The 25,201-nt window shown below is 46.1% G+C and overlaps 1 protein-coding gene across 10 annotated transcripts in view; it reads left to right on the forward strand.

Annotated features, from left to right (window-relative positions):
* Window positions 1-25,201, forward strand: part of adgrl1a (adhesion G protein-coupled receptor L1a) — a 124,835-nt gene that overhangs the window by 99,341 nt on the left and 293 nt on the right. For 6 of the 10 annotated variants that reach the window (XM_088357296.1, XM_088357292.1, XM_088357294.1 and 3 more), the window contains 21 exons: window positions 7,320-7,527; window positions 8,039-8,303; window positions 8,896-9,223; window positions 10,842-11,129; window positions 12,487-12,590; window positions 13,390-13,575; window positions 13,652-13,690; window positions 14,470-14,650; window positions 14,727-14,849; window positions 15,530-15,735; window positions 15,967-16,140; window positions 17,008-17,217; window positions 17,578-17,798; window positions 18,032-18,098; window positions 18,300-18,391; window positions 18,821-18,989; window positions 19,112-19,273; window positions 20,259-20,355; window positions 21,773-21,895; window positions 22,796-22,813; window positions 22,900-24,831. In XM_088357296.1, the coding sequence (XP_088213422.1) occupies window positions 7,320-7,527; window positions 8,039-8,303; window positions 8,896-9,223; window positions 10,842-11,129; window positions 12,487-12,590; window positions 13,390-13,575; window positions 13,652-13,690; window positions 14,470-14,650; window positions 14,727-14,849; window positions 15,530-15,735; window positions 15,967-16,140; window positions 17,008-17,217; window positions 17,578-17,798; window positions 18,032-18,098; window positions 18,300-18,391; window positions 18,821-18,989; window positions 19,112-19,273; window positions 20,259-20,355; window positions 21,773-21,895; window positions 22,796-22,813; window positions 22,900-23,777 (4,139 nt within the window). In that variant the 3' untranslated portion in view covers window positions 23,778-24,831. Of the gene's footprint in view, window positions 1-7,319; window positions 7,528-8,038; window positions 8,304-8,895; window positions 9,224-10,841; window positions 11,130-12,486; window positions 12,591-13,389; window positions 13,576-13,651; window positions 13,691-14,469; window positions 14,651-14,726; window positions 14,850-15,529; window positions 15,736-15,966; window positions 16,141-17,007; window positions 17,218-17,577; window positions 17,799-18,031; window positions 18,099-18,299; window positions 18,392-18,820; window positions 18,990-19,111; window positions 19,274-20,258; window positions 20,356-21,772; window positions 21,896-22,795; window positions 22,814-22,899; window positions 24,832-25,201 lie in introns of those variants that run through there. The other 4 variants (XM_088357297.1, XM_088357298.1, XM_088357299.1 and 1 more) reach the window with 4 other exon arrangements.

Raw genomic sequence — 25,201 nt, forward strand, 5'->3', positions numbered from 1 at the left:
GCGGCGTCAATTTGCACACTCCCCCCCCCCCCCCCCCCCCCCCCCCCCCCTCCTCTTTTCTTCTTTCTACAGTGTGCCAGCGCCTTGGCTTTGCTTTCTTCTTCTTTTACTGCGAGCCCACCCGACCCTTTCTCGAGCCCCGCGCCCGGGGGTCCGGAGAGGACGGGAAAAGCGGTATGCGGTCACCGCGTGAGGAGCACTCAGAGCTCCTTGTAATGCAGCCAGGGCCTCCTAAAGAGCCCCAATCAGCCTCAATCACGAGCGGCTCCAAAAAAAATCTGCCCTGACCGCCACTCTTTGAGGCGAACGGCGAAGAGTTGCCATCAGCGCTTGTCCTCCAGGGTCAAAAATGTCAGCAAAAACTTTTGAAATGTACTGATTAGAAGAGACCAAATGGGAGGAGAAATGAGCTAATGATATACTAATGTCTTTTTTTCTTCTTTTTAATCATCTCAGAGGAGATTTGAAAGGAATGGAAATACGTTAACAATGTAACACAAGTTTAAAAGGGCGAAATCCACTTGTGTAAAGCAATGTTTCATTTATTGTGTTATTAATTTCGGCCACATTATGCGGCCGAAAAATGCAGCGATGATAAATCAAAATATAGCATAGCATGGTAGCATAGCATAGCTAACATGTAAGATGACAGCCCAGCTTAGCGATTCGTCTGCCTCAACCTTTAACCGTCAATTCGCAGTAGTAAAGTCGATTCAACCTCCAGTGTAGGTCAACATAGACTTTGTGCTGAAGAAATTCTCATATCCAATATAAAAAAAACTCAAAAAAAATTAAACTTGACATTTTAGGAAAAGTCCAAACAAATCCAAATGAACAAACCCCTGGTGGACAAAAAGTATTCACCAAGACTGACGACATCCATTTTAGATATTTTTGATTGAGGTCGCGCACCTTTTTTCTCATGGCAATGTTTTTCCCATCGATCCCTGTCTGGCCCCCGTGCCTTTTGGGGGGGTATCAGCTAGGGAATCAGCTGTTAGACCATCAACTGGTCAAAGGAACCCTTTGTCTGTCCATGAAACGTGTCCCACATTTCTTTCCCAGCACCAGCAGCCATCTTAGCTCTTCATGCAGAGGCATCGCACGACACCAACCCTTCCTTCCTCCCTTCCTCCTTCCTCCTCCTCCTCCTCACTCGACCGGTTGTTGTTTACTCCTCTTCCTCCCACTAACACTAAGAGGAAAACAGCGTTTTTCCTCTGTTAGCTCACCTCTATGTGATTTTAACATTCCAGACCCTTCTTGCACGCAAATGTCCAATTAATGGCGTCTGTTTGGGATCGGGATAATGTGTGGGACAGCGTCGGTGTGGTGACTTGAAATGCATTTGCCATGTTTGGACCTGCCGTCTATTTTAAGAGCGAGTGTCACGCACCTCTGCTTCTCGCCATCGCTTCTTTTCACCTCCATACGCTTGACAGTCGCACGGGGCGCCCTTCCCTCGTCATCATGCATTCCTTTTATTTTTTTTTTCCCCTGTCACGACCGACCGAACCTCCGCGCTGTAATTTTTCTTCTCGAGACGGAAAAAAACATGCCCGGGAGGAGTGGGCGCGTAAATCGCGCTCGAGTCGCCACCTGTTATTTGTAAAAGTGAATGGCAAAGGAGTGAAGAGGTGCGCCGTTGCATTGTGAGATCAAGGCACAGCCATCGTCATGGAGACGGCGGGCTCCGAGCCTCATTAGGTTGACCCTCGGCATTTTAACGTGCTCGTGACGGCAATGGCGACAGAGTGAAGGACAGGTGGAGATATTGATTCAATTGCAAGTGCTCGACCTTTTCAGAGACATTTTTCCACGTCGTCATAACGTCAATTAATATCACCAGCCCGTTTGCCTGTGAATGGGAATTATTTTGTTGACAGTTTCCAGTTCAAATATTCATGACCTATTTAATAAAAAGGAACGCGACCAAATTCATTTGAATTCAATTCAATATTTGTTCACCGAGCAGGGGCAGTGTGTGTTTTAGCTAATCATTTTGGCTCGCAAGTTGGATTTGGTTCAGCTACGGATAGATGATAGTCTTTGTAACTCAGTAGATTTGATTTTTAGTGTGGCTAGTTTTTACCCCTTGTTGGATCAAAAATTTGATGGGGCGTGTTTTGTTGAGAGATTGAGCTATTGAGTGAACTGCAAGTGTGTTATTTACGTCAAAGCTCTCTCTCTCTTCGAATCTGCCGCCACTTGAGCCTTTAGTCTGTCAAGGCACAGAATGGCCTCCTGTCATCTGTAGCCCGAGTAGACGCATCCCAGCCAACATGGTTGTCATCCGACGTCGCCCGGAGGCCGATAAGGCTCGCTGGCAAACGGCCGCTATCTGCTCTCGGCGAAAAGTATTCTCCGGGGTGGACGTTTGACTCGATAAAGGCTCCGATTTGACACCTGCCTCCTACCGCCGTCTGAAAAGCGCATGCATTGTGTGTGTGGGTGTGAGAAAGCGTCTTTGTGTGTTTTCAATCCATTGACTCCGCCCCCTTGTAGTCTGAAGGAAACAGAAGAAGCGCACTCAGCATTTCTCCTGTCACTTTGTTGCTCCTCAGCAGGTTAACTTTAACTCTAAATTCTCATTTTACAGGAAATAACCCATTTATCACTTCTTACTCCACTTTGCTCTCGCTTGCTTTCTCTCTTTCTCTCTCTTCCTTTTTCCATCATGCAGAACACATTCCAGAGCTCCACACTAATGTTTTTATTTATACTAAATTTTAGTCGCATAATTCATCCCCAACAAAAATTCTATTTTACAAAATATTGCCGTATCGTTCTTTTTGTCCCTGTGGTGTTGCCATACAACTCACACTGTACACTGGACCCTTACAGCCCTAGTTTGTAAATTTTTTTTATCTTTATTCTAAGTTTGCAAATAATGTCACATACATTTAACCATTTATTCATGGAGCACTTTTTGTTTTCCCCAAGTCCAAACTATTTAGTACCACTACCTCAGAGAATTAGACACACAGATTGGACTATTGGAAATCACATTCTCCTACTCGCCGACTGTAACCCCCTTTCATGCCCATTAACTTTTCAGCATGTGGCTTGGGGTAGCATGTCGCGCTCCATTCTGCCCCCTGCTGCCCATGCACCGTATCTGCCAGTAACAGGTGCAGGATTCAATTAAAGCAGCAGGCGCTCCGCAGTAGGTCAGAAGGGGCGGGAAGGCAAACTGGGCAAAGTGGTGCCTTTCAGATTAAAAGAAAACACCACACTAAACTCACTGGTTAGACTGATTAAATTGTTGTACGATACATTAATCAATCCATTGAGTATAATTCACACACACAATTCCAATTCAATGTAGCGCTAAAGCGGTTGTATTTGTTTATACTGTACTGGATGCATCATGGAGGATCCAAAATGAAAATCCTCAATTTACCCCCAGGCAACTCACCTTTTAATTGTTTTACAAGTCATTTAGAAAATGACTCCTTCTCACTCAGGGGAGCCTGCATATTTTTTTTTTCCCCTCCTCCAAAATCCATTTTTGCAGTCGACTCATATTGACAAGTAGCGGGCTGACCTGTGCCTGCGCAAAGGATTATGGAGATGAATAGTCAATTATTACAGCCACATTTTCCCCGTCTGCACCGTGCTAATAGCCGTGCAAGAGTGTGATAGCGAAAAAAAAGTCTGTCTTTTTAATCCCTGATAAGGTGAATTTCATTCGCCATCTGGCTAGTTTGCAGGCTAAAGAAGTGCCGGCCGTCACAAACAACAAGATTGCCACTCTAACAAGAATTAATCGATTTAATCTAACTGCCTGGCGTAAATCCGCATGGTTTTTCCCCTGGCTAACCTGCTCTAACCAGACCCGCATAATACCTAATCTGAAGATTTATGCTTAATACCCAATGCCTGTTACTTAATACCTCGTTCATACTGTGACCATAATAGCGTCGTGTACTATAAGATCGCTGCTGGGTTTTCCCGCTGCTGCAATCATCATTTAGTTAGAGGGCGAGAGAGGGAAGTGTGGTAAACACGAAATGTGTCTAAGGTAATGTCCATTTGCTTGATGCTAACGCTAATAAGAAACAACGGGCTAAGAAAACTAGCATCGATATCGTGATACGACGGTGCATAGTCAGATCATTTGATCAGACTTGAATTTTAAAAATACAAGCCATCTTTTAGTGGATTTGTTTTGCTTTGTCTTGACTTAAGAGCAAATATTCAACATACAAGCGCTACATGACTCAATTTATCCGATAACAAGCAGCAGTGTGGCAGATTCTAAACAGTTGATCACGAAAGAGGCTCCATGTCATTTCCATTCATTTCAATGGCGAAAAATGATTTGAGATACAAGCAACTTCACTCACCCGTGCAGTCGCTAATGTTATTGCTCTCAGTCCCATAAAATGGAGGCCGGCACCAATTTAGGACAAGGCTATTTGGGGGGGTCAGGTGCAGTAATGGACTGATTTTGGCCAGGACGTTGATGTTTTGTGTCGTGCATAATAAAACCGCTCTCGGCCAAGTGCATTGGCTTCAATCGGTCTAATGTAATGACAAGAGAGCAACCCACTCGGGCTGCTTTTGATCGACTTTCAGCGTCGTTAAATCACTCACGGCTATGCTCTTTGGATGCTTCATTAGGTACTGTACACCAGCAAAATTTGATTGAGATTTGAAATATAAAAATCTTCTGTTAGAACTCAGTTGAATTTGAAACATAGTATTTGAACCGTCAACATGGATCAGTCATTTTCATTTGACATATTCAATGACATTTTAAAGTGTTATTTGATTTACAAACTGATTTAAATTACTTAATTTGGGGGGGGAAATATTGTAAACTTCAAGAGGAGACTTACTATACGTTTAGCTAACGCTAATTTTTGCTAACATGGCTGCCCTGCTTCTTAGCTAGCCTAGCTGCTGAACAGAGTAGTTAAGAGTAGTAGTATTGGTAACTAATTAACCAAAATATGACCTCACACTTCATGAAATTCACATGTTTATAGGCACATATTCAGAGAAATAGGAAGATAAGAAAAATTTGACTTAGTTGTTTAATTTCACACTTGGGTGATATTGGGATGGTTTGGCAGGCACTCCAGAGAGCCAATTATTTGCAGACAAGCAATTAAAATGTCATTTTTTTTGGTAACATCTCCCTTGAATGTTTGTTATTGTGGTTTTAGTTTGCAGTGCTGTGTTCCATCATACTGACTTGTCTTAGGCATAGTGCAAACCATAACCACAATAATAAGCATATTGTTCCCTAAATACTTCTCGAACAGGATCTGTATTGAATCAAGGGCTGGTGGCCAGTTGGCGTTTATTTTTTTTTTTCCCCCTCCAGTTATGCTCACATGGCAAAAATAATTCCGTTCTCCTACGAAATGAAATTGTCGTCAGCACGCATGTTAATGCGTACATTTTTTACAACACGTTAGCGCTTTTTTGTGAGCGATGGCATACTTGTTTTTGTCCTTAATTCTACCTTGAGGCCGAGTATTCCCATTTTTGTTTATGGGTCACCTACATGGACCCGCTAAGTCCATCGCCTTGTGCGTGCTGTTTATTTCTCCTTTTTACACCAGCATTATACTTTTATGACGCTGTCCTACTTTTATCGGCCGACTCCCTCGCACTGCAGCATTTCAGTTCTGATAACATCTCGCCCTTCACAGTGCTTACAATGTTTTTCTTTTTTTTTTTTTTTATTTCCGCCTTCATGTGTGTTACTCCCCTACTGCGTCTAGATCGATGAAGATGTCGTTTGATTGTAGCCCGCGGGAGTCGGAGTTGCCGTTAGTGATAGAGATTCTCGGCCTGATTTAACTCCGACGGTTATTTTGCATTTTTCAGTCACCCACGTTTGAGTTTGCAGTGCAAACACCGGAGGCTTCCATTGTGGCTTGACAATTGTGCGTGTCAAGTATAAGGAGTCTCTTAAGTGTTTGTTTATGCTCATGTTTGATTTAATTCCTGTTTTAGCTGCCAGTTTCAATCCCCGCTGCAAGGTAACTTGTTGGATTAACGCGGCGCTACAGTAATGCTGCTGGGTTTTAAAATAAAATCTCAATGTTTTTTTCCCCCACAAATAGTAATGCGATTTTAGTTGTTGTTTTTTTTCATACATATATTTATATTTAATTTTAAAAAATATCCCACGGAATCACATACTCGTCCCTCATCCATTATTATTTCTAATTAGCTTTAATTGTACTCGACTGTTAGCATCTTTTCCACTGATGCCTTCAATTCGGCTTGTTTTTTTACGTGAAAATTTGCCCGCGCAGTAGAAAAGACAGAACTAGCTCATTGCGTAGTGACCCACGGCAGACGCCGTGTTAGCAATCTCCTGCTGCACCAGACTCCATGCAATATTCAACACGTTTTGAGGCCAGACTCATCCATCACGGTGTGACAGAAGTTTTTCGCGGCCCTGTTCGCGAGTGTACACACAGCATGTGCGCACTCTGTGCACTCGCCACGTGTGTGTGCTTGGATGTCATGCACTGTGTCCCGTGTGTCCAAATCTCCCCCGCAGTGTCCAATTAGTTCAGAGATGCGTTCAATCACAAGGTGACCAGCAGGTGTCTGATACCTCAAGCCAGAGAGCCACATTACTAAACTGGCACTGTATTGATGGTGGGGTGAGGGGGCGGGGGGGTCTCAGCTGTTTTATCCTGTAGTGACTCCAACTCCTAATAAGTCATTATATGAGGTAGTGTTGGTTTTGCCTTGAGGGACAGAAGTTGAGTCCTCGTGTACCCCTTTTTAGATATTGCGCCACTTTTTGGCACTACCAAAAGCAACGATGCCATCATGTATCTTGGCGACCTTCCCAACTTTTTGGCATCGATTTATGGAGGAAACCTGTCTTCTGACATTCGGCTGAGCGCCAAATTGGGTCGTAATAAAACAAGCTCCGCGTTGACTGTTTTTCCACGACGAGGCCTTTGAGGTAAAATTGCGCAATCAAATAAAAAAAAGTAGGCCGAGATGAATGCGATTAGAGACTACACCTAAGCGGGGAGCGAGCGTCAGCCGGAGCGCTCCCCATTTATCAAGCCCCGACGAGCACGACGCTGATGTCCTACAAATGAGCTGATAATGCATCTCATCTCACTCTGCTGCTGCCCATTATCATCCTATCCTTTGTGTCCTTATTTTAAATTCCCAACTAACTTTTATCGACCCTGATCTTTTTTTTTATTTTGAACCTCCCCTCCCCGTCCCCCGCTCCCCCTCCCCATCTCCGCCATAGCTTTTAATGATGACAATGATGACACTCTGTGTCCGCTTTCTCCACTGCGCTTCCTTCCCTTCCGCTGCAGTCTTCGTGTGCCCGGGGACGCTGCTGCGCGTACAAGCGCCCAGCTCTTTGCAGGAGGCCGAGCACCAGGCGGGCGCCTGGTGCAAGGACCCGCTCCAGTCCGGAGACCGCCTATACGTCATGCCCTGGACCCCCTACCGCACCGACATGCTCTTTGAGTACGCCTCCTGGGAGGACTTCAAACAGAGCCGAGCTACCACCACCTACAAGTGAGCAGATTGGCAAACAGCAGCTGTTTTGATTTCACGCCTCGAGGGCGTGTTCACACATCCACGCATTTTTTCACAATTTAAAACAGTTCGCAGGTTTCTTCGTAATAGGTGGAAGGCGGTTTAGATTTGAAAAAATAAGTTAAATAAAATAAATATTTTTAAATAAAATGTGGAAATGTATTGTACTGTATTTAAAAGTTAAATACAACCGAACCTTACAAAATAAATTTAATGTACTGCATTTAAAGGGAAGTTTCTTTTTTGCTAATTTCCAAACTAGGTTATAAGAGCCTCGGGTTATAAGGAGCTTTATAGCACATTAAGGGTAAAAATCTAATCCCTATGTGCCTCATAGTAAGGCAAAAGTTTCCAAACTTTTTCTGCTCAAGAACTTGTGGCTTCAGATGTTCTTATAATTGGTGACATCCCACTGCGCCACCCCGATGTTGGCTCACCATCAGATCCTCTTGTAGCAGGGCCTCGACTGATCTGTTCGCCCCCTCCCCAGGTTGCCCAACCGAGTGGACGGCACGGGCTTCGTGGTGTACGACGGCGCCGTGTTTTACAACAAGGAGCGCACGCGCAACATCGTCAAATACGACCTGCGCACACGCATCAAGAGCGGCGAGGCCATCATCACCAACGCCAACTACCACGACACGTCGCCGTACCGCTGGGGCGGCAAGTCGGACATTGACCTGGCCGTGGACGAGAACGGCTTGTGGGTGATCTACGCCACAGAGTCCAACAATGGGCGGCTGGTGGTCAGCCAGGTGGGTTTGTTTGTTTGACCTTTTCATTCCAACCTCAGATTTGACTAAAAAGATAGTACGGCTCAAAGTGACGGCACTCATCATCAACAAATTGTTTGTTTTCTGCTGACTTTGATTATTCGTCACGCTCATTTCGATGTCAGCTTTGTGCCGACGTGAGCGCTTTGACGCGACATTAAACAGCGGCGAGAGCACAACAGCACGTCTGACGGCCAACGTGAAGGTTTAATACCTTTGAAAATACGCGCCGTTGTTCGTTGGCTTTGTTGTTGTCATTTACAGGCAGAAATGAATCAGCATACGTCGATCAATAAGTGCTGTTGGTGCAAACGTCTTCAAACTTCCTTTCAAATGATGATTTACATTCACATTCCAATATGTTCTTTTTATCGTATTGCCAGCAAAGTGAAATGGGTCTTATTCAGCTTCATAAAATTCACAATGCTAATGCTAATTAGCATTATCTTGTAGCTGAGGACAAAACAGCCCATTTCGGCTCCATCCTGTGCCTCTAAATTGATCTACGCTGATGGAAAAAGTGCAGAAAATTGGCAGGAGACTGAAATTGGGTCTCTTGCTTGATTTCGCCCAGGTGAATCCTTACACGTTGCGCTTCGAGGGCACCTGGGAGACCAGCTTCGACAAGCGGGTGGCGTCCAACGCCTTCATGGCGTGCGGCGTGCTCTACGCCGTGCGCTCCGTCTACCAGGACGACGACAGCGAGGCGGGCGGCGACCTGCTCATGTACGCCTACAACACCAACCACGGGCGCGAGGAACCCGTCAACATCGCCTTCCCCAACCCGTACCAGTACATCTCCTCCGTGGACTACAACCCTCGCGACAACCAGCTCTACGTGTGGAACAACTACAACGTGCTGCGCTACCCGCTGGAGTTCGGGCCGCCGGACCCCACCACAGGTTGGCGCCACACTTACATGGCGTAATAAAGTAAGAGAGCAATTACTGTCAATCTGAAAAGTTGCAAATTACCAAGATAAACCTCAGCGAGACCCGTCTAAGTCGTGAAATCAATCTGAAAGCGACAGGCGACTATTAAAAGTTGACACTGCAAATCAAATGAAACCTTTTTGCTCTCGACTGTGACGGCAAATATTATAAATGAGACGAAGCTCTCTGCAGTTGACTCGGGGGTTGGATTTATTGAGCATGCTCACGTTTTATTTGAATTAAAAACGTATTTAAGTGTCATCAGTCAGAATGGCTGTTCCCACATCCTTTCGATATTTTTTTTCTTTCTAAAGATAATTTCACTTGATTTCTTTCTTCTTTTTTTTTAAATCGTTGGCATTATACTGACTTTTTTTTATTGTGATATTCCAATTTCTTGACATTTTATTTCACGGTCAGAGTTGAACTGTAGTATATGTGTAAATGTGTATAATAATTTAAAAAGTCTTTTTTTTTTCATAATCCATCCCTGCCCCCATGTTTAGTGCTACAACTCTTACATTGAAGATCTCATCAGATAAATGTTCACGCTGCCTTCAAATTAGCATTCTGTTTCACTCCAGATTGACTGTTTTGATTGGTCAACCCTCAGAACCTCTCCTTGCCGCTTCTCCCGTCGACATCTGTCTGCAGCAAGCGCCAACAGGCCGCTTTTAAAATCTCCAGCTGTTGTCGCAGCAGCGATGGGGAAGGCGAGCCTCAACCGCTCCGTGTCGTAGATAATGAAAAAGTCGCCGCAAAGTGATAAAGCAAGTGGGGGGGGGGGGGGGGGGGGGAGCGGAGGATGAGATGAGCATCTTGGCAGCACGTCAGTGGAACATGCGAGCTTCGGCGGAGCCGCAGCCACATGAAGGTCTTGTGTGAGCGATGCGCAGATGTGAGCCGCCGCGTTTGATCACTCAGGATTCCGCCGTTGTGATGCACGACTTTTATCTTCCCATTAAGTCTTGTTGTTGGTGATGGAGACTTCTCTCATACATTTGATCAATTATTTACTTCTGCCTGACTTGCGATGAGGGTTCCACCCCAGGCACAATCTCCGGGGGTGACGCTTTGAAGGGCCCCCGAAAAGTATTTGTTACCCCAATTATTGCCAGGGCTGTCTTTCCGAAGCGCAATTTTATATTCCCTTTTGAACCTCGGGAAGAAGCCGTATTTGGTATTCACATACATATGTCATGCTTGATTTTATTTGGAGCTTTTTGTTGCCATCATTTGTAGTGATTCTCTTAAGTGTCATTCAGATGTTTTTTGTTTTTTTACATTTTAGTTTGATGGCAGCAAACCCACGAGAATTATTTTATTATTGATCCTGAATAGTATAATTATAACATTACATTTTAACATTATATTAATTCATCATAGCTATAATATAATATAATATTAAAATATTATATTATTATAATATTATATTATAATATTTTAGTATATTTTAATTATCAATATTATATCAATATTAGAATATTGATACTAATATCAACCATATAACTTGCCTGCTGTCTTAATGTTAACATAAAATGCCATAGAAACAATCCCTGAATGTATTTCTGTGTGATTGTTCCCTCAGGTCCTCTGACCACCACACAGGTGACCACCACCGTCCCGGCCCGGCCCTTCACCTCCAGCGCCAGCCCCTCCACCGCCCGTCCGGTGGCCCCAACGTTGCGGCCCATCAGCTCCATCAACAAGCACCCTGACCTCCGGGCCATCACGGCCACCGTGCCCGTCACCCGCTGGACGCCGCCGTCCTCGCAGGGCCCCTACGTCTGCGAGAGCAAGCTGGTGCGGGGCGTCCAGTGGCCCAGCACGCTGAGAGGGGAGACGGTGGACCGCCCCTGTCCCAAAGGATCTCTCGGTAAGGGGAAATCTTCTATACTATCATTTCAATAAAGAAAGATTTTTTTTCCTGGGGTTTTGTGGTAGTGGAACAAATGAAAGCTATTTAAAAATGCAATGTTTTATATTTTGAGTGCAGCATGGTGTACTGTTAAGTTTTTCTGATACTGATATATCCACCATGCATGTGATGCTATGTGGGGGAAAAAAAAAAAAAAAAAATCTATCTATAGTTTTGGTCTTGTCGCATCGTCCTGGCCAGCAGGCAAACGTCCCCGAGGACTCTCAGATGAAAACGGCTCCTCCACAAATGAAAGGCTCATCCCCCACAGAAAGCGAGCTGATTGAAAGTGGCGAATAATGAAATGAAAGCCGAGGCAACACTGGCCTCATCTCCTTTTTTTTTTTTTTTTTTGTGCTACCTTCTATTCTTCCAAACGGGCAAACTGTTCTTTCTTGCTCGCTTAGCGTTGTTGTTTGCTGCGTGTGCAAGATGTTTTGCTCGGTGGGAATACATTAACGTTACATTAGCCGCACTAAATTAGCTCTCGAAGCCAATCTGCATGCGATGGACAAGAGCAGGAAATAGGCCGTTTAAATGCACCAGCGCATCCTCTCTGATCCCTCCGCTCGCTGTGTTGTCTTTAATCGCTTCCCCTCTTCTTCCTTCTTTTCTTCGCCCTTGTGTTTGCATCTCGACGCCGCTTGTTTGTACTCCTAGCGGGACGGACGCTTCTCTGGGCTCATCCTAGAGTGCTGTCCTTTCTGTGAACCCGCTCCGTTAAACACAACACGCTTGCTGGAAATGACAGCCCGGCTAGAAGAAGACGACGCTTCCCTTCAGGGGTGGGGGGGAAGCTTTTATAAGATATTGAGGGATCATGTGCGATGTATTTTTATCATGTTTTGCGTCCGGGTGCATTTTAAATGCTTGCTTTTGTTAACAGCGTAAAAGCTTGTTTCCAAATCCAACGTCTCCACCCAGGTTCCCACGCGACCCTACTTAGCCCTTTTCGCGGTCAACTGTATCTACATAGTTGCTACAAAGAATGGTAGCGTGCCTAAACTGAGGGGAGAAAATACAGTTGCTAGTATTAAAATGCTAGCTACAATATCGAAGCTTAAAAAATTCTTAATTGGTGATGTAAAGAAAAAAAGCTTAGGACCGAGCACAGATCCTTGAGGCACACCGGATATGATATTATCAATATGGCACATATTTTAAAAGAGCTTTTCAAAATGGCTGTAATATACCTCTTTAGATGAACAACTCTAACTTTCTCGACCAAACATTAACTTCATTTAAAACACACACACTTTCTGTCCTTTAATTGCACACACCTAATGCATCTTACCTTCCCACTGCTGATCTCCAGGCATCGCTTCCTTCCAGTGTTTGACCGAGCAGGTCATGTGGAACCCGCGCGGTCCTGACCTGAGCAACTGCACGTCCCCATGGGTCAACCAGGTAGCCCAGAAGGTGAGACCCCGGAGCCTGCTCCTCTTGGCCTCCTCGTGGCCTCCATGCTCCCTCGCGCACCTCCTCGTGTATTTACATATCTCCAAGGCTGCTCTTATTAATATACACACTCATTTCAGCTGGCCCTTCATTACCACCCATCTGCTCTTAATACTTAATTAACTCACTCTCATGTACTTCCAGTCAAGTAAAGTTCCATTACTTTTGAGGAAGCGGGTCACACGCTCGCTGCCGAGAAAAAAGTAAAATGTATTAGAATTATTTACGCACCTGTTGATTTCAGCGAGACGTCCATGTTGTTCGTGCCAAAACACGCGAGTGTGAGCTCGAATCATTATCGTACGGTGAATTTCACTTCGAGAGCGGATCCCCGCCGCTTTTTTTTTTTCTATTTAAGGCACAACTAACTTTGTCTGCTCACGTCGGAGAATGGAAAAGTTTCACGCCGTGAGTAATCTCTTGCTTTTGGCAACGATCGATAGCGGCGGCGCAAAAGCAGTCGCTCAGGGTGTGATTTGTGAACTGAGCTTCCACTTGACAGTGTGTACTACAAGGTTTGTTTACAAGAAGAGCTGTGATGAAGATCCCGTTCTGAGGGTCTGGGGAAAAATGATAACTCGAGAGAGATTTTTTTTTTTTTTTTTTTTTTTTATGGAGATACAAAATGCACGTTTTCTTTTTACTTCTGCTCGACGTGTGAAGCCACACAGTTTGAAATAGGCGGAATCAAAGCCTGTTGTTAGCGCCGGCTGGCTCCTCTTGAATAAAACACGTGTTTGTGTGCTTTTTCTCCAAAAAGATCAAAAGCGGAGAGAATGCGGCGAACATCGCCGGCGAGCTGGCCAACCACACGCGAGGGCGGATTCAGGCCGGGGACATCAGCTCGTCGGTGAGACTGATCGAGCAGCTCCTGGACATCCTGGATGCCCAGCTGCAGTCCCTCAGGCCCGGCAACAAGGAGTCGGCTGCACGCAACTACAATAAGGTGCAGGCATAAAGTCGGATTTATCGATTTTTTTTTATATTCTTTTCGTCTTGACTTATTTTTTCTGTCCACCCAGTTCCAGAAGCGCGAGCGGACGTGTCGGGCCTACATCCAGGTACGTGTTCTCTTTTGTCTACCAGCTTTTCACACTTGTGAAGCAAATTTGAATCCTCCAGGGAGCCTCGTTCCTGTTTTCTAATTAGTGTTTCTCTTACAAGTGGCAGCTCCAATTAGAATAGGATGAAAGAATAAAATTGTAATATTTGATAAAACAATTATGGGCTTTTCTATTAATTTTCCCAACCTTAGCCGTTAGCATGTGAGGCGTTTTGTCCTACCAAGCTGCACCTTTTCAATATTTCAGCAATATCTGCGAAAGCGATAACGTAATATCATAAAAACAGGTACACACGTGTGTGTTTGTCCTTGTAATGATGAAAGGAGCCTTTCTTATCTCCATGACCTTTTCGCAGTGCAGTTACATGACACCTCATAAGCTGTTGTTGCAAGAAGAATAGCTCCTACACGCTATTTTGGAGAGTCGACTATTCGGCAATGATGGAGCCAATTTGAATGCCATGTAGATTTTATGAGCAGAAAAGACTCTGACTGCCTGCCATGGCACGAGCGACCGAGTCAATCTTTCATTCCGAGAGGCCTCTAGAAGAGAATTACATGATTCATCAAACGGGCTACTCAAATAAAATTGCCATTTAAATGAATTTTATTTGGAGGGAATAGAATGTGTAATGTGGCTGTCATGGAGTAGATACAAAATGCGAGGAAGTGAAGACAAGATGAAGAATAAATCCCGAGATGTCTCGGCTTGACTGTTTTTACATTATTAATTGACTGACTGCATTCTTTTGACAATAAAGTGAAAATGTTGCGCAGGCGGTGGTGCAGACGGTGGACAACCTCCTCCGTCCCGATTCGCTGGACTCGTGGCAGGACATGAACAGCACGGAGCAGGCTCACACGGCCACCATGCTGCTGGACATCCTGGAGAAAGGAGCCTTCCTTCTGGCCAACAACATGTACGGGACTCGATTCTCCGACCGAGCGGCCAACATTGGTGAGCGAGAACAACACTCAACTACTCAAAAAGGATCATCCGTGTCTTATAATGTTTTTTTTTCCACCACCGCAAGATCTGGAGGTGCACGTTCTGAACACGGAGATGGAACTGCAGGACTTGTCCTTCCCTCTCAACCACGCCAACGACAGCACCATCCATCTGTCGGCGTCCACCATCAAGCAGTACAGTCGCAACGGTCAGCAATATAAAAATTCAGCGGACCGCATTTAAAAACATAGCAGACCTTAAGTATCTCACGGGCCATACTTTGCCCACCCTGCTCTACCTTAACTTCCCCGCTCACTCAGTCCATTTGCATTTTTATGCCAGCCTAAAGCATCGACTGAGTTAGAGCTTCGTAATAACGGGCTAATCAGATTAACAAAAAGCGCTGAGACCATTTATTTTTTTTCCCGCCGCTCCGCGACGGTTTGGAGTCTTAATAGAATGGCCGGGCAGGCATGTCGATCACAATCGGGCCCGCCGCCGGTCGCGCCTGGCGATCTCAGCAATCTTTTGCTCTCATCCCAATCCCTCCTCTGTTGTCTGTCTGCGCTCGGCAACCAGATTAGAATGATTGAAACAAACGCGCATGAAATATTCATACGGAATAATAAGAGATCTGTGAATGCTTGAGGGATGAATGTTCCATTGGCCTCCGCATTAAATCTCGCTCGCCGCTACCCGTTAAAATGAAACGCTCTTTCCCATCATTCTAACCTTCACTAACTCCCTCTCTTTGTCTCCCGCTCTCTCGCCCCTTCACTCCCCGCCCTTCCATAGCTCACTCTTAGCGCCATTAGCATATTACGGCCCCGTTTTGCTTCCATTTGCGCTCCCGTTTTTACTTTCCGCCTCTCTGGTTGCGTCTCGCAGGGCAAGTGAAGGTGGTGTTCATCATGTATAAGAACCTGGGCTCCTTCCTGTCAACCGAGAACGCCACGGTCAAGATGGACGCGCAGCCAGCCCACGGCCGGAGGCGCCTGGCGGTCAACTCCCACGTTATCTCGGCCTCCATCAACAAGGAGTCCAGCCGCGTGTTCCTCACCGAGCCGGTGGTGTTCACGCTCAAACATCTACAGGTGGGTGTCTCACTCACTTCAAAGGTGCACGGGATGTTTTCAGTGAGCGCTAGCTAACAGTAGCCAACAAAAAGTTTCAAGCTACTGAAAAACAAAACAAAAACTAAACACCATATCATTTTGTCTGCTAGCTTAATGCTACACACAATGCAAAGCAACATGGACGATTGATGATGTTGTGTTGTAATCCTTCAACATTCCTTTACGTATTGTTAACTTTTCTTCTCCCAGTTGGAGAACTACTACAGCCCAAACTGCTCCTTTTGGAACTACTCGGAGCGCTCCATGACGGGCCAGTGGTCCACGCAGGGCTGCAGGCTGCTGGACACCAACGACACACACACCACCTGCTCCTGCAGCCACCTCACCAACTTCGCCGTGCTCATGACGCATCACGACACCGACGTGAGTACACGAGAAGGCCTCGTTCGACTTGGAACTAACTGATATACTTTTAGGTTATGCTAATGAGTTGGCATTGGATAAGAGTCAAGCCTACTTTAGAATTTCCACTAACAACCCAGGCCAAACCTAGCCGCTCCCCAACATACAAAGATCTTACAAAAGTCGAGATGTATCGCTCCAACATACTTCCTTGACACCAATTACTACCTTGCTATTTATTAGCCAGGGCTTGGGCGCCATCTTGTGGGATCCTCGGGGGATTCAAAAACGCAGAAAAATTGTTGCGGGTTTTGAAATAAATAGCTGAATATTAAGACTTTCTGTGTGGAAGAAGCCATTTTGTTCCACGTTTTCTGCCCTTATAATGAGTCTAATCATATTAAGAATGAAGGGATAATTGATTGTTAATTTTCCCGATCAGTGATGAAGGAAATGCCCGCCTGTAATGGCCATGCGGTCCAGCAGTGGGAGTAATTAATGCGGCCGCATTAATGCACGCTCTGCAAGTTGACAGCCTCTTTGTTTGGAAATATTTCCTTCTGTCCATCTTTCAAGCCGACCGACACTTGCGGAGGCTTACAAATTCCTGTCTTCCAATTTCCAGCTGACATTCACATTTTTTTTTAAACCCAGGATGTCTTGTCTCTTGTCTTCACACTTTAGCTCTTTGCATATATTTACAAATATTAAATGGAGCGCTGTTGCCTTTTCTCTGCCTTCTCCTTTTGTGCTGTCGCTCGGCACGCTCATTTCTCATCTCGCTGTCGTCCTCGCACTTTGTCTCATGTTGTTGCCACCTCAATTTGTCTCATTTGTCCTCCCGTCCCCCTCTCGGGTTGTTTTTTCTCCGCCTCCCGGGGGCCTCAGTTCCAGGGCAGAATGCAGGAGCTGATCCTGTTTGTGATCACCTGGGTGGGCATCGTCATCTCGCTGGTGTGCCTGGCCATCTGCATCTCAACCTTCTGCTTCCTGCGCGGCCTCCAGACGGACCGCAATACCATCCACAAGAACCTTTGCGTCAACCTGTTTGTCGCCGAGCTGCTCTTCCTCGTCGGCATCGACAAGACCGACTACCAGGTGAACTTTACGGTGAAATTTCTTGGAAACTTGCACATTTGTAGGACTGCGTAGATTGAGAAGACATGGGACACTTCATTAGGTACACCTACACATGAAATTTGGGCAACCACATTACTTCAGCTGCTTTTTGATTTTTTTAATTGAGTCTTGATTTGATTGGTTTTTTTTTATCCCCCAAAAAAATAACATTTGAACTTGGGTGTGTAGACTTTTGATAACCTCTTCAAGTCAGTTTTCTCCCTTTCCCCCCCCTCCTCCACCCAAACCGAACAACTACACTAGCTGATAGTTTTGCTTCTCTTCTGTCCTCTCCACTTGAATTTCCTCCCTGCTCCTCAATCTCCCCCTTCGCTTCAGATCGCCTGTCCCATTTTCGCCGGACTGCTGCATTTCTTCTTCTTGGCCGCCTTCTCGTGGATGTGTCTGGAGGGCGTGCAGCTCTATCTCATGCTGGTGGAGGTGTTTGAGAGCGAGTACTCCCGTAAAAAGTACTACTACCTGTGCGGCTACTGCTTCCCCGCGCTGGTGGTGGGCATCTCGGCGGCCATTGACTACAGGAGCTACGGGACCAAGAAAGCGTACGTGCCGAGGCGGACTCTCTTTTTTTTTTTGGCACCTGCTGATTGAGAAGTAGCCCCGGCAGGGAGCGTAATATCCCGCGCCTCCCCGCGGACCGGCCTCCGTGAACACACTTAGCCAAAAGCTCGATGATTAGCCCTCGCGTAATAATCCACAGAGACAACCAAATTGTGTGTGACTGTGTTTGAGCTCACTTCGGTCTAATTCCCTTCTCCTCTGTGTGCCACTCCAGATGCTGGCTGCGGGTGGATAACTACTTCATCTGGAGCTTCATTGGACCCGTTTCATTTGTTATTATGGTATTAGCTTTACTGTCTGCCAGCGTGATGGCTCTTTTGTCTCTCTCTGGCGTGCGCTTTCGATATTGCGCAGTCAAACCTGGAGAGTATCGCGTGGTACTTGGGTTGAGGTTATGGAAAGTGCAAAGGCGGGCGTTTTGCTCCACGCTCCGCTGCACTTTTATTTGATTGCTCGCGCTCTCTCTCTCTTCCTTATCTTAGCTCAACCTCGTTCTGCTGATGATCACCTTACACAAGATGGTTCGAAACTCGTCGGCGCTCAAGCCTGACTCCAGCCGTCTGGATAGCATCAAGTGAGATGGACTTTGCAAGTTTTTTGATTTTTTTTTTTAACATGAAGTTATACAGTGGAACCTTTCAGCACGAACACAAGCTGAAGTCTTCAAATTGGTTGAGGGTTTAAAATAGTTTTTCACCATAGGAAATATAGAAACAATTTGTCCTCGGGCAAGTCTCTGGACTCTAAATTGCCTCTCGGCTCGCAAAATAACAATGTGTCATCTCAATTGTCTGCTTAAATAAATGAAAGGATATAGCGACAGAGAGCTCCACTCAACTCAAAGTTCACAACAAGCAGCCGTTTGACAGATAGTAAACAAATCTTTCTGAGCTGTTTATTAACACTCACAGCTGAAGTGTTTGCCTTCACCTGTGATTCAAATTGCGTGTTTAGTAAGGCTGCTGCTGGAATCATTGTGATGTGATGACATGTTGTCTTGCAGGTCATGGGTGTTGGGCGCCATCACTCTGTTGTTCCTCTTGGGGCTGACCTGGGCATTCGGCCTGCTGTTCATCAACGAGAATTCTCTCATCATGGCGTACCTCTTCACCACCTTCAACGCCTTCCAGGGCATGTTCATCTTCATTTTCCACTGCGCTCTTCAGAAAAAGGTCTCTGGTCTCTTCTGGCCTCCAACTTATGTTACGTCCCATGATGACTGTGTGTGTTCTCCAGCTTTCTTCTCCGCACCAGGGCTGCTGTGACAAATGTGTTTTTTGCCCGTACGTCGCAGGTCCACAAGGAGTACAGCAAGTGCCTGCGTCATTCCTATTGCTGCAACCGCACGTCCACCAGCAGCTCCCACGGCGCCATGAAGAACTCTGGCCTGCGTGCCAACAATCGTTACTACAGCGGCAGTCAAGCGCGACATGCGGCGGCCCACAGACAGGTGCAGGCAAGATGGATGCCTTGTGCTTTTTGCATGACACATGCGATTTATTTAATTATTTGTTTTGTTATTTTTTTGTTTTATTTTTTTTTACATTTTTTTTAATCCATCCTCTTTTTTTCAATTGACTAATTTATTCATTTATTTTTGTCACGTCCGCCGTGCGTCATTCTTCTCTCGCTGAGCTCGGAAATTGTGTGCAAATGACAAATGGTTCTTACCGATGTGATTGAGTTTCATCCAAAATGGGATGGATTGGCCGCACTTTATTTTTGCCAGCAAATTTGAGTCATAACAAGATAAATAGCCCTGTAAATCAGGAAAAATATACACAGACTTTTTTTTTTTTTTTGGCTTGTAAAGGGGTGTTCGGTAAACTGAAGCCACTTAGCTTAAAAGCTTGTATTGTCGAGTTCACACAATAGCCACGAATTTAGGTGCATTTGCACACTCAGAGAGATAATTTTTTATTTAATTTTTTTTTGCATTTGTTACTTATCATTGCATGGTTAAAATTGTAACACACCAAATACCAAGTGCTAAAATATACTATATTTTGTATTGTTTCTCATTCGATACCAATGTGCAATTTTACATACTTTAAGGCCAGTCGTTAAATGTGTGCGTGACTAAGACGTTTTTCTCGAAAAACACATTTTTGGTCTGTTTTATGTGTTAAACAGCAATCAAGCAACACGCAGCATCGGAAACAATTCTCGCAGGCAATAAAGAATGTTTTTCATAATGGGACAACATCAGCTGCCGCAATCATGTCTGGCACATCTCGTCGTTATTTGGCCCTTTCGTGATGACATGACATTGTCTCCTAGTTGTCTCTTTGCGTCTCTTGTTTTCTTTGTGGCTTATAGCAAACGCCGCAGTTGTGATTACAGCATCCCCGCAGAGCTATAAAACTCCCCCACTCCTCACCCATGCCCGCCACCACACGTTTGTTTTTTTTTTCCTCACCCTCCGCTGCTCCTTCCCTCAGAGCCGGATCCGCCGCATGTGGAATGACACGGTTCGGAAGCAGACGGAATCTTCCTTCATGGCGGGGGATATCAACAGCACGCCCACGCTCAACCGCGGTGAGTTTGCCTTCTTTTGCACCCCACTGTACGCTGAAGGAAATTTAGTAGCGTGTCACCAAAGCTGTTTAACTGGAACCAATTCAGAAACTGAGACCATACATCTTTCCATCATGACGTCACGCGTACCTCCGAGCGATACCGATAGTAAATAGATTTTATTTGAGAGAAAGATGTGACGTGAGGTTAATTGCGTACAATAGAAACCAGACGCCGGCTGTAATTTGAATTACAATATGTTAATTGATTCAAGAATAAACGGGGTGGACGTCATAGCTGACATGAACATTGAGGCTAATTAATGGATTTATCATTTGCTCAGATCAATGGCACTGATGAAATTTTGAGCGTGAAATAGGGAGCATGTTACAGCGCTAATGTCAGCTAGCAGGCTAGCAATCGTGTTTTGATCAATTGTTCAAACACCTTCCACATTCCAGGATGCAGGTTTGCTTTCCAGTCAAAGGAAATAAAACAACGGCTCAAAACAAAAATAAGATGCTTCTTTATTTTTTTTAATTTTCCACTAGATTGTGTCACGATGTTGCACAACAATTTCTGGCAGGTCCTGGAAGCAAGGTGCTCATGACACGCTTGCAAAAATGATTTCCTTTGCCCTACTTTCCCTCTTCACTTCAATCTAGTAGCTCGGATATTCCTAAAAGGAGCGTATCCACATTAATTTGGTGGCGTTTGCCTCTTTGTGGAAAGGGGGGGTGTCTGGCGACAGGAAGTATAAAAAAAAAATGGTTGAAGCGACATAAGAGAACAAGCCAAAGTAGAAAGCAGGCAACACGCTTTGCCAGAGGCTTCGAGGGAGGAGGGGAAATGATGAATAAATAGCCGTCTTTTTATTTTCCAGGTGATGAAGGCGAGGGCAGGCCGGGGCCGTACCTGCAGCTCGCACTTGGCGTCTGCGCGCTCTCCGTCATGCTGTCCTGTTTTTAATTTCATGGCATTTCTGCTCGCGGTTGCCTCGGGCCTTTTATGCCACATCCTCCGTGCGCTTTCACTTCTATTTGTCTTTTTGGTGGCATTCACATTTTCAGTGTAAAATTAACTGTGTTTCAATGGCTGCACTCTGGGACTACGTACATAATGGCATGCATTACTGATCCTCCCCCTCTCTCTCCCTCCCTCCCCCCCTCCCTCCCTGAGAGCCAAAGGGAAACAAACGGCAATAACAGCAAACAGTGACTTTGCCTTCCAATTGTGTTTTTTTACTCAAAGGTTACAATCAGGAGGCAACGAAATGACTCCATAAAACACCGCTGTAACAAAAACAGCCCCGTTTGGAGCAACTGTAAACATTGGTGTCATTTCAGGTGTTATTACCCAGACTGGGCTTTATTTGCCTGGAATGCAAAGTGCCAGTTTCTCAATATGTATGTGGATGTTTTATTTTGCTATATTACAGCGGCCATGGGCAACCACCTTTTAGCCAACCCGGTGCTGCAGACACGCAGCGGCACGTCTCCTTACAACACGCTGCTGGCGGAGAGCTTCACCCCGCCCTCGCCCGGCGTCTTCAACTCCACAGGTTAGTTTATGTACGTGTGTGTGTGTACATCTACAGTTGACAAAAGTAACACTGCCTTTCCTGCGTTAACTGTCAAACGGATCTAACCAGGCTGCGCAAAACAAACAGCCTGACTTTGCCATCTGGCCTCATCTCGAATGGCAGTCTGATGAGTTAAGTTTCGCTGCGACTTTGACTGCCAGAAATCACAAGGGGGACAATTGTGCCGTCGCTAAGGAGGATAATGAATCGGCGTGAATACAAAGAATGGAGTTGGGAAATAATCGGTAATAATTGGCACATCATCGCAGTCACCGGAAAACGTGACTCCAGGTGACGCATCAAAAACTGCTCCGAACTCGGACTTTCTGCCTTCGTTGCCATCTCGGCCATCGTCCGGCCGCTGAAATGTGAGGCGGCATCGCTGTTAAATATTTCAACGCTCCGCCCGACAGATACGTCAAGGGCTGACAGCCGCAGACATTTTTTCGAGAGCCGGTAAAGAGGAGAAAGCGCTTCAGTCGAATGTCTAATTACACCGCAGTGGCACTGCCTGAATGAAAGGCTGCTGCTCCAGAATGAGCAGAATGAGACATTTCTGTTCAGACGGGACTCTTGAATTGATTCAAGGAAGAGCAAATAAAATCACTCAACTGCATTCACATGCTGTCAAAAGAATCCCAAAGAGGAAGGTCGCATTATATTTGCGTTTTAAATGACAAGGCAGTGCCTGAATTGGGATGTTGATTCCCAAGAAGGAGACGCAAAGATGGCGAAAGAAGCCGGATATATTTTTTCATTCCATTAATGGTGGCCATTTAAAAATCTTTAAAAATGAATTGATCAAGTTAATGTTGCATTAAATGACACTTCCCGTCTTTCATTATATCGCCTTCGCACGGCATTCTCTCGGATGGACAGGAACTTTCCGAGATCCAAGTAAGTGTCTTCGGTCGTTACGTTTGGGCTTTGATTTTACAGACTTCGAAGTCCAAACTGGTTTCTCTCTCTGTTTTTGGATGCAGAGATCACATCCAAGGCCCGTGACCCCTGCGGAATGGAAACGCTGCCGCTGAACGGCAACTTCAACAACAGCTACTCCCTGCGTGCCGGTCCAGGGGGAGGAGGCGGTGGCAGCTGTGACTTCCTTAGCGGTAGCGGCGGCGGCGGGGGTGGCGACAGCACCCCGCCGCTGCTCAACCCACGCGGCTCGGAGACGCTGGGCAGCGGCCGGCGGAATCTCTCCGACGCGGCCGCCTTCGAGAAGATGATCATCTCTGAGCTGGTGCACAACAACCTGCGAGGCGGAGGGAACATGGCAGGGGGCGACGCCGGGGACAGGGTCTGCGGAGGCCTAGCCGGGGGGCACCCTCGAGCAGCCGCCGGGCCCGAGTCAGGAGACCAAGACGATGACTTTCTGAGGGATGGCAGGCAGCGCACGCCGCAGGATGTAGAGCTGCTGTACAAAGCTCTAGAGGAGCCCCTGCTCCTACAGCGAGCCCAGTCTGTCCTCTACCAGAGCGACCCGGAGGAGTCAGAGAGTTACACCGCCGACCTCACCGAGAGTCTCGGCCACAGCGGTCAGAGTTCCAGTGGGCAGACGGGCAACAGAGCGCCGGACTCACCCGCCAGGGAATCTCTGTACACCAGCATCAGCAACCTGCGAGACTCTCCCTACCCGGACAGCAGTCCCGAACCCCTGGAGGTGGTGCCCCGATCGGCCCAGCCCCCCGAAGAACTTTACTATAGCTCCGGGAGGCCCGCCTTGGGCTCTCGCGGCGCCCCCATGCAGACCTTCTACCAGGCCCAGTCCAAGAGGCCGAGCGGGGACCCTCCGCACCAGGCTCAGGAGTCCTCCCATAACGAGGGCGATGGACAAATGCAGCTGGTCACCAGCCTGTGACCGGAGCCCCGAGAGGGAAGTTCGGGGACCCGAGTTAGGGCAAGAGTTGCCTCCTAGCCTACGGTGCCCTCGCGCCGGTCCACTTCCTGCTTGTTTGGTTGCCTTTCTTTCTCTTAACTTTGACTGAACCAATAGAAGAGACAAAACAGAGTGACCTTCAGAAAAGAAGCCTTTGACTTTTTAAGAAACATCGATCCAAGCCTACCCGGTTCCTTTGGACCAAGTCCAGCACTCTGAATGTACCGACCCCCGGCCACCCCCTCTCCCCTTTTAGGATCTCTCAATACTTTGCTCTAACAAAAGCTCTGAAAAATGTTTCCGGAGACGAGACTATCATTTTGTATTTGCTCACTTATTTACCCTTTCGTACCGGCCATCGTTTGCTAGTCAGCTATGGAGACGAGCGGCGTCTCGTAGCAGCAAAAAAAAAATGTCTCACAGAAAAGCTCTTCATTGTTGCCAAAAAATCTCTATTGTTGAGCCAGAACAACAGAAAGTACACACACACACATACACTCACACACATATCCAGAAGTGCTCATTATTGAAGATTACAAGTGAAACCAGTTGTCCATCTTCAGTTGAAGACGTTTCAGAGGAGTTTGCCTTCTTTTCCTGGATTAGAGGTGGAGGTGCTGTCCCATTTCCTCTCCCAGAACATTTTCACCCGCTGCCCCTCTCTGCCTGTTTTGCTTTTTAGGCATTCCAAGACATGACTGCCTTGCTATGTTTTTATTCCTTTTGTTGACTTTGGATTTGTATCCCCGGGAGAGTTTGGGGCTCTCCCCCCGCTCCTCCTCCTGGTACTTTCTGTGTTAGAGCCTAGCCAGCCCAAGTGGACTTTTGTCTCCTGTGTGTGGTTGTGAACGACAACACTATAAACAAAACGTGTACATACGAGAACCGCAGCGTGATTCCGCTTTATTCCTACCGTGTAAATAAATAGGGACAACGGGCCGGATGATCAAAAGCAACAAAGGTAAAATGCGCAATGAGAAATGGACTTCTTGTACTTGCAACAAAAGAGAAAAATAAAATGTTTCTTTTTTGGGGAGTTTGTGACTGGAAAGTTTTTATTTTTTTCCAAGTACAAAACTTTTGACCCCTTATACAGGTGTAGAATAAATTTCATTCATTTTCCCCGTTTTACGTCTATTTTAGGGAGATATTTTAAAATGGCCGACACATTCGGATTGGTCACTGCGGTGCATTCAAGTGCGAGGTGAAAGGGTAGGAAAGACAGGAGCTGGCACAAGATAAGAGCTCAGGGAGTGCACTTGCGTGATACATTTGAGAGAAATGAGTTGTCAGGAGAGAGGCCAAAGAACAAGCAGTCCAACCGCAATCTCCCTGACCTTTAGGAGCCGACTTCTTACCCTCCGTCATCTCCCTTTTGCCATGCTTTATTTATTTCTTGTATGTTT

Source organism: Syngnathus floridae, chromosome 17 (assembly GCF_059516105.1).
Source record: "Syngnathus floridae isolate MCC-2025c chromosome 17, RoL_Sflo_1.0, whole genome shotgun sequence".
NCBI lineage: Eukaryota > Metazoa > Chordata > Actinopteri > Syngnathiformes > Syngnathidae > Syngnathus > Syngnathus floridae.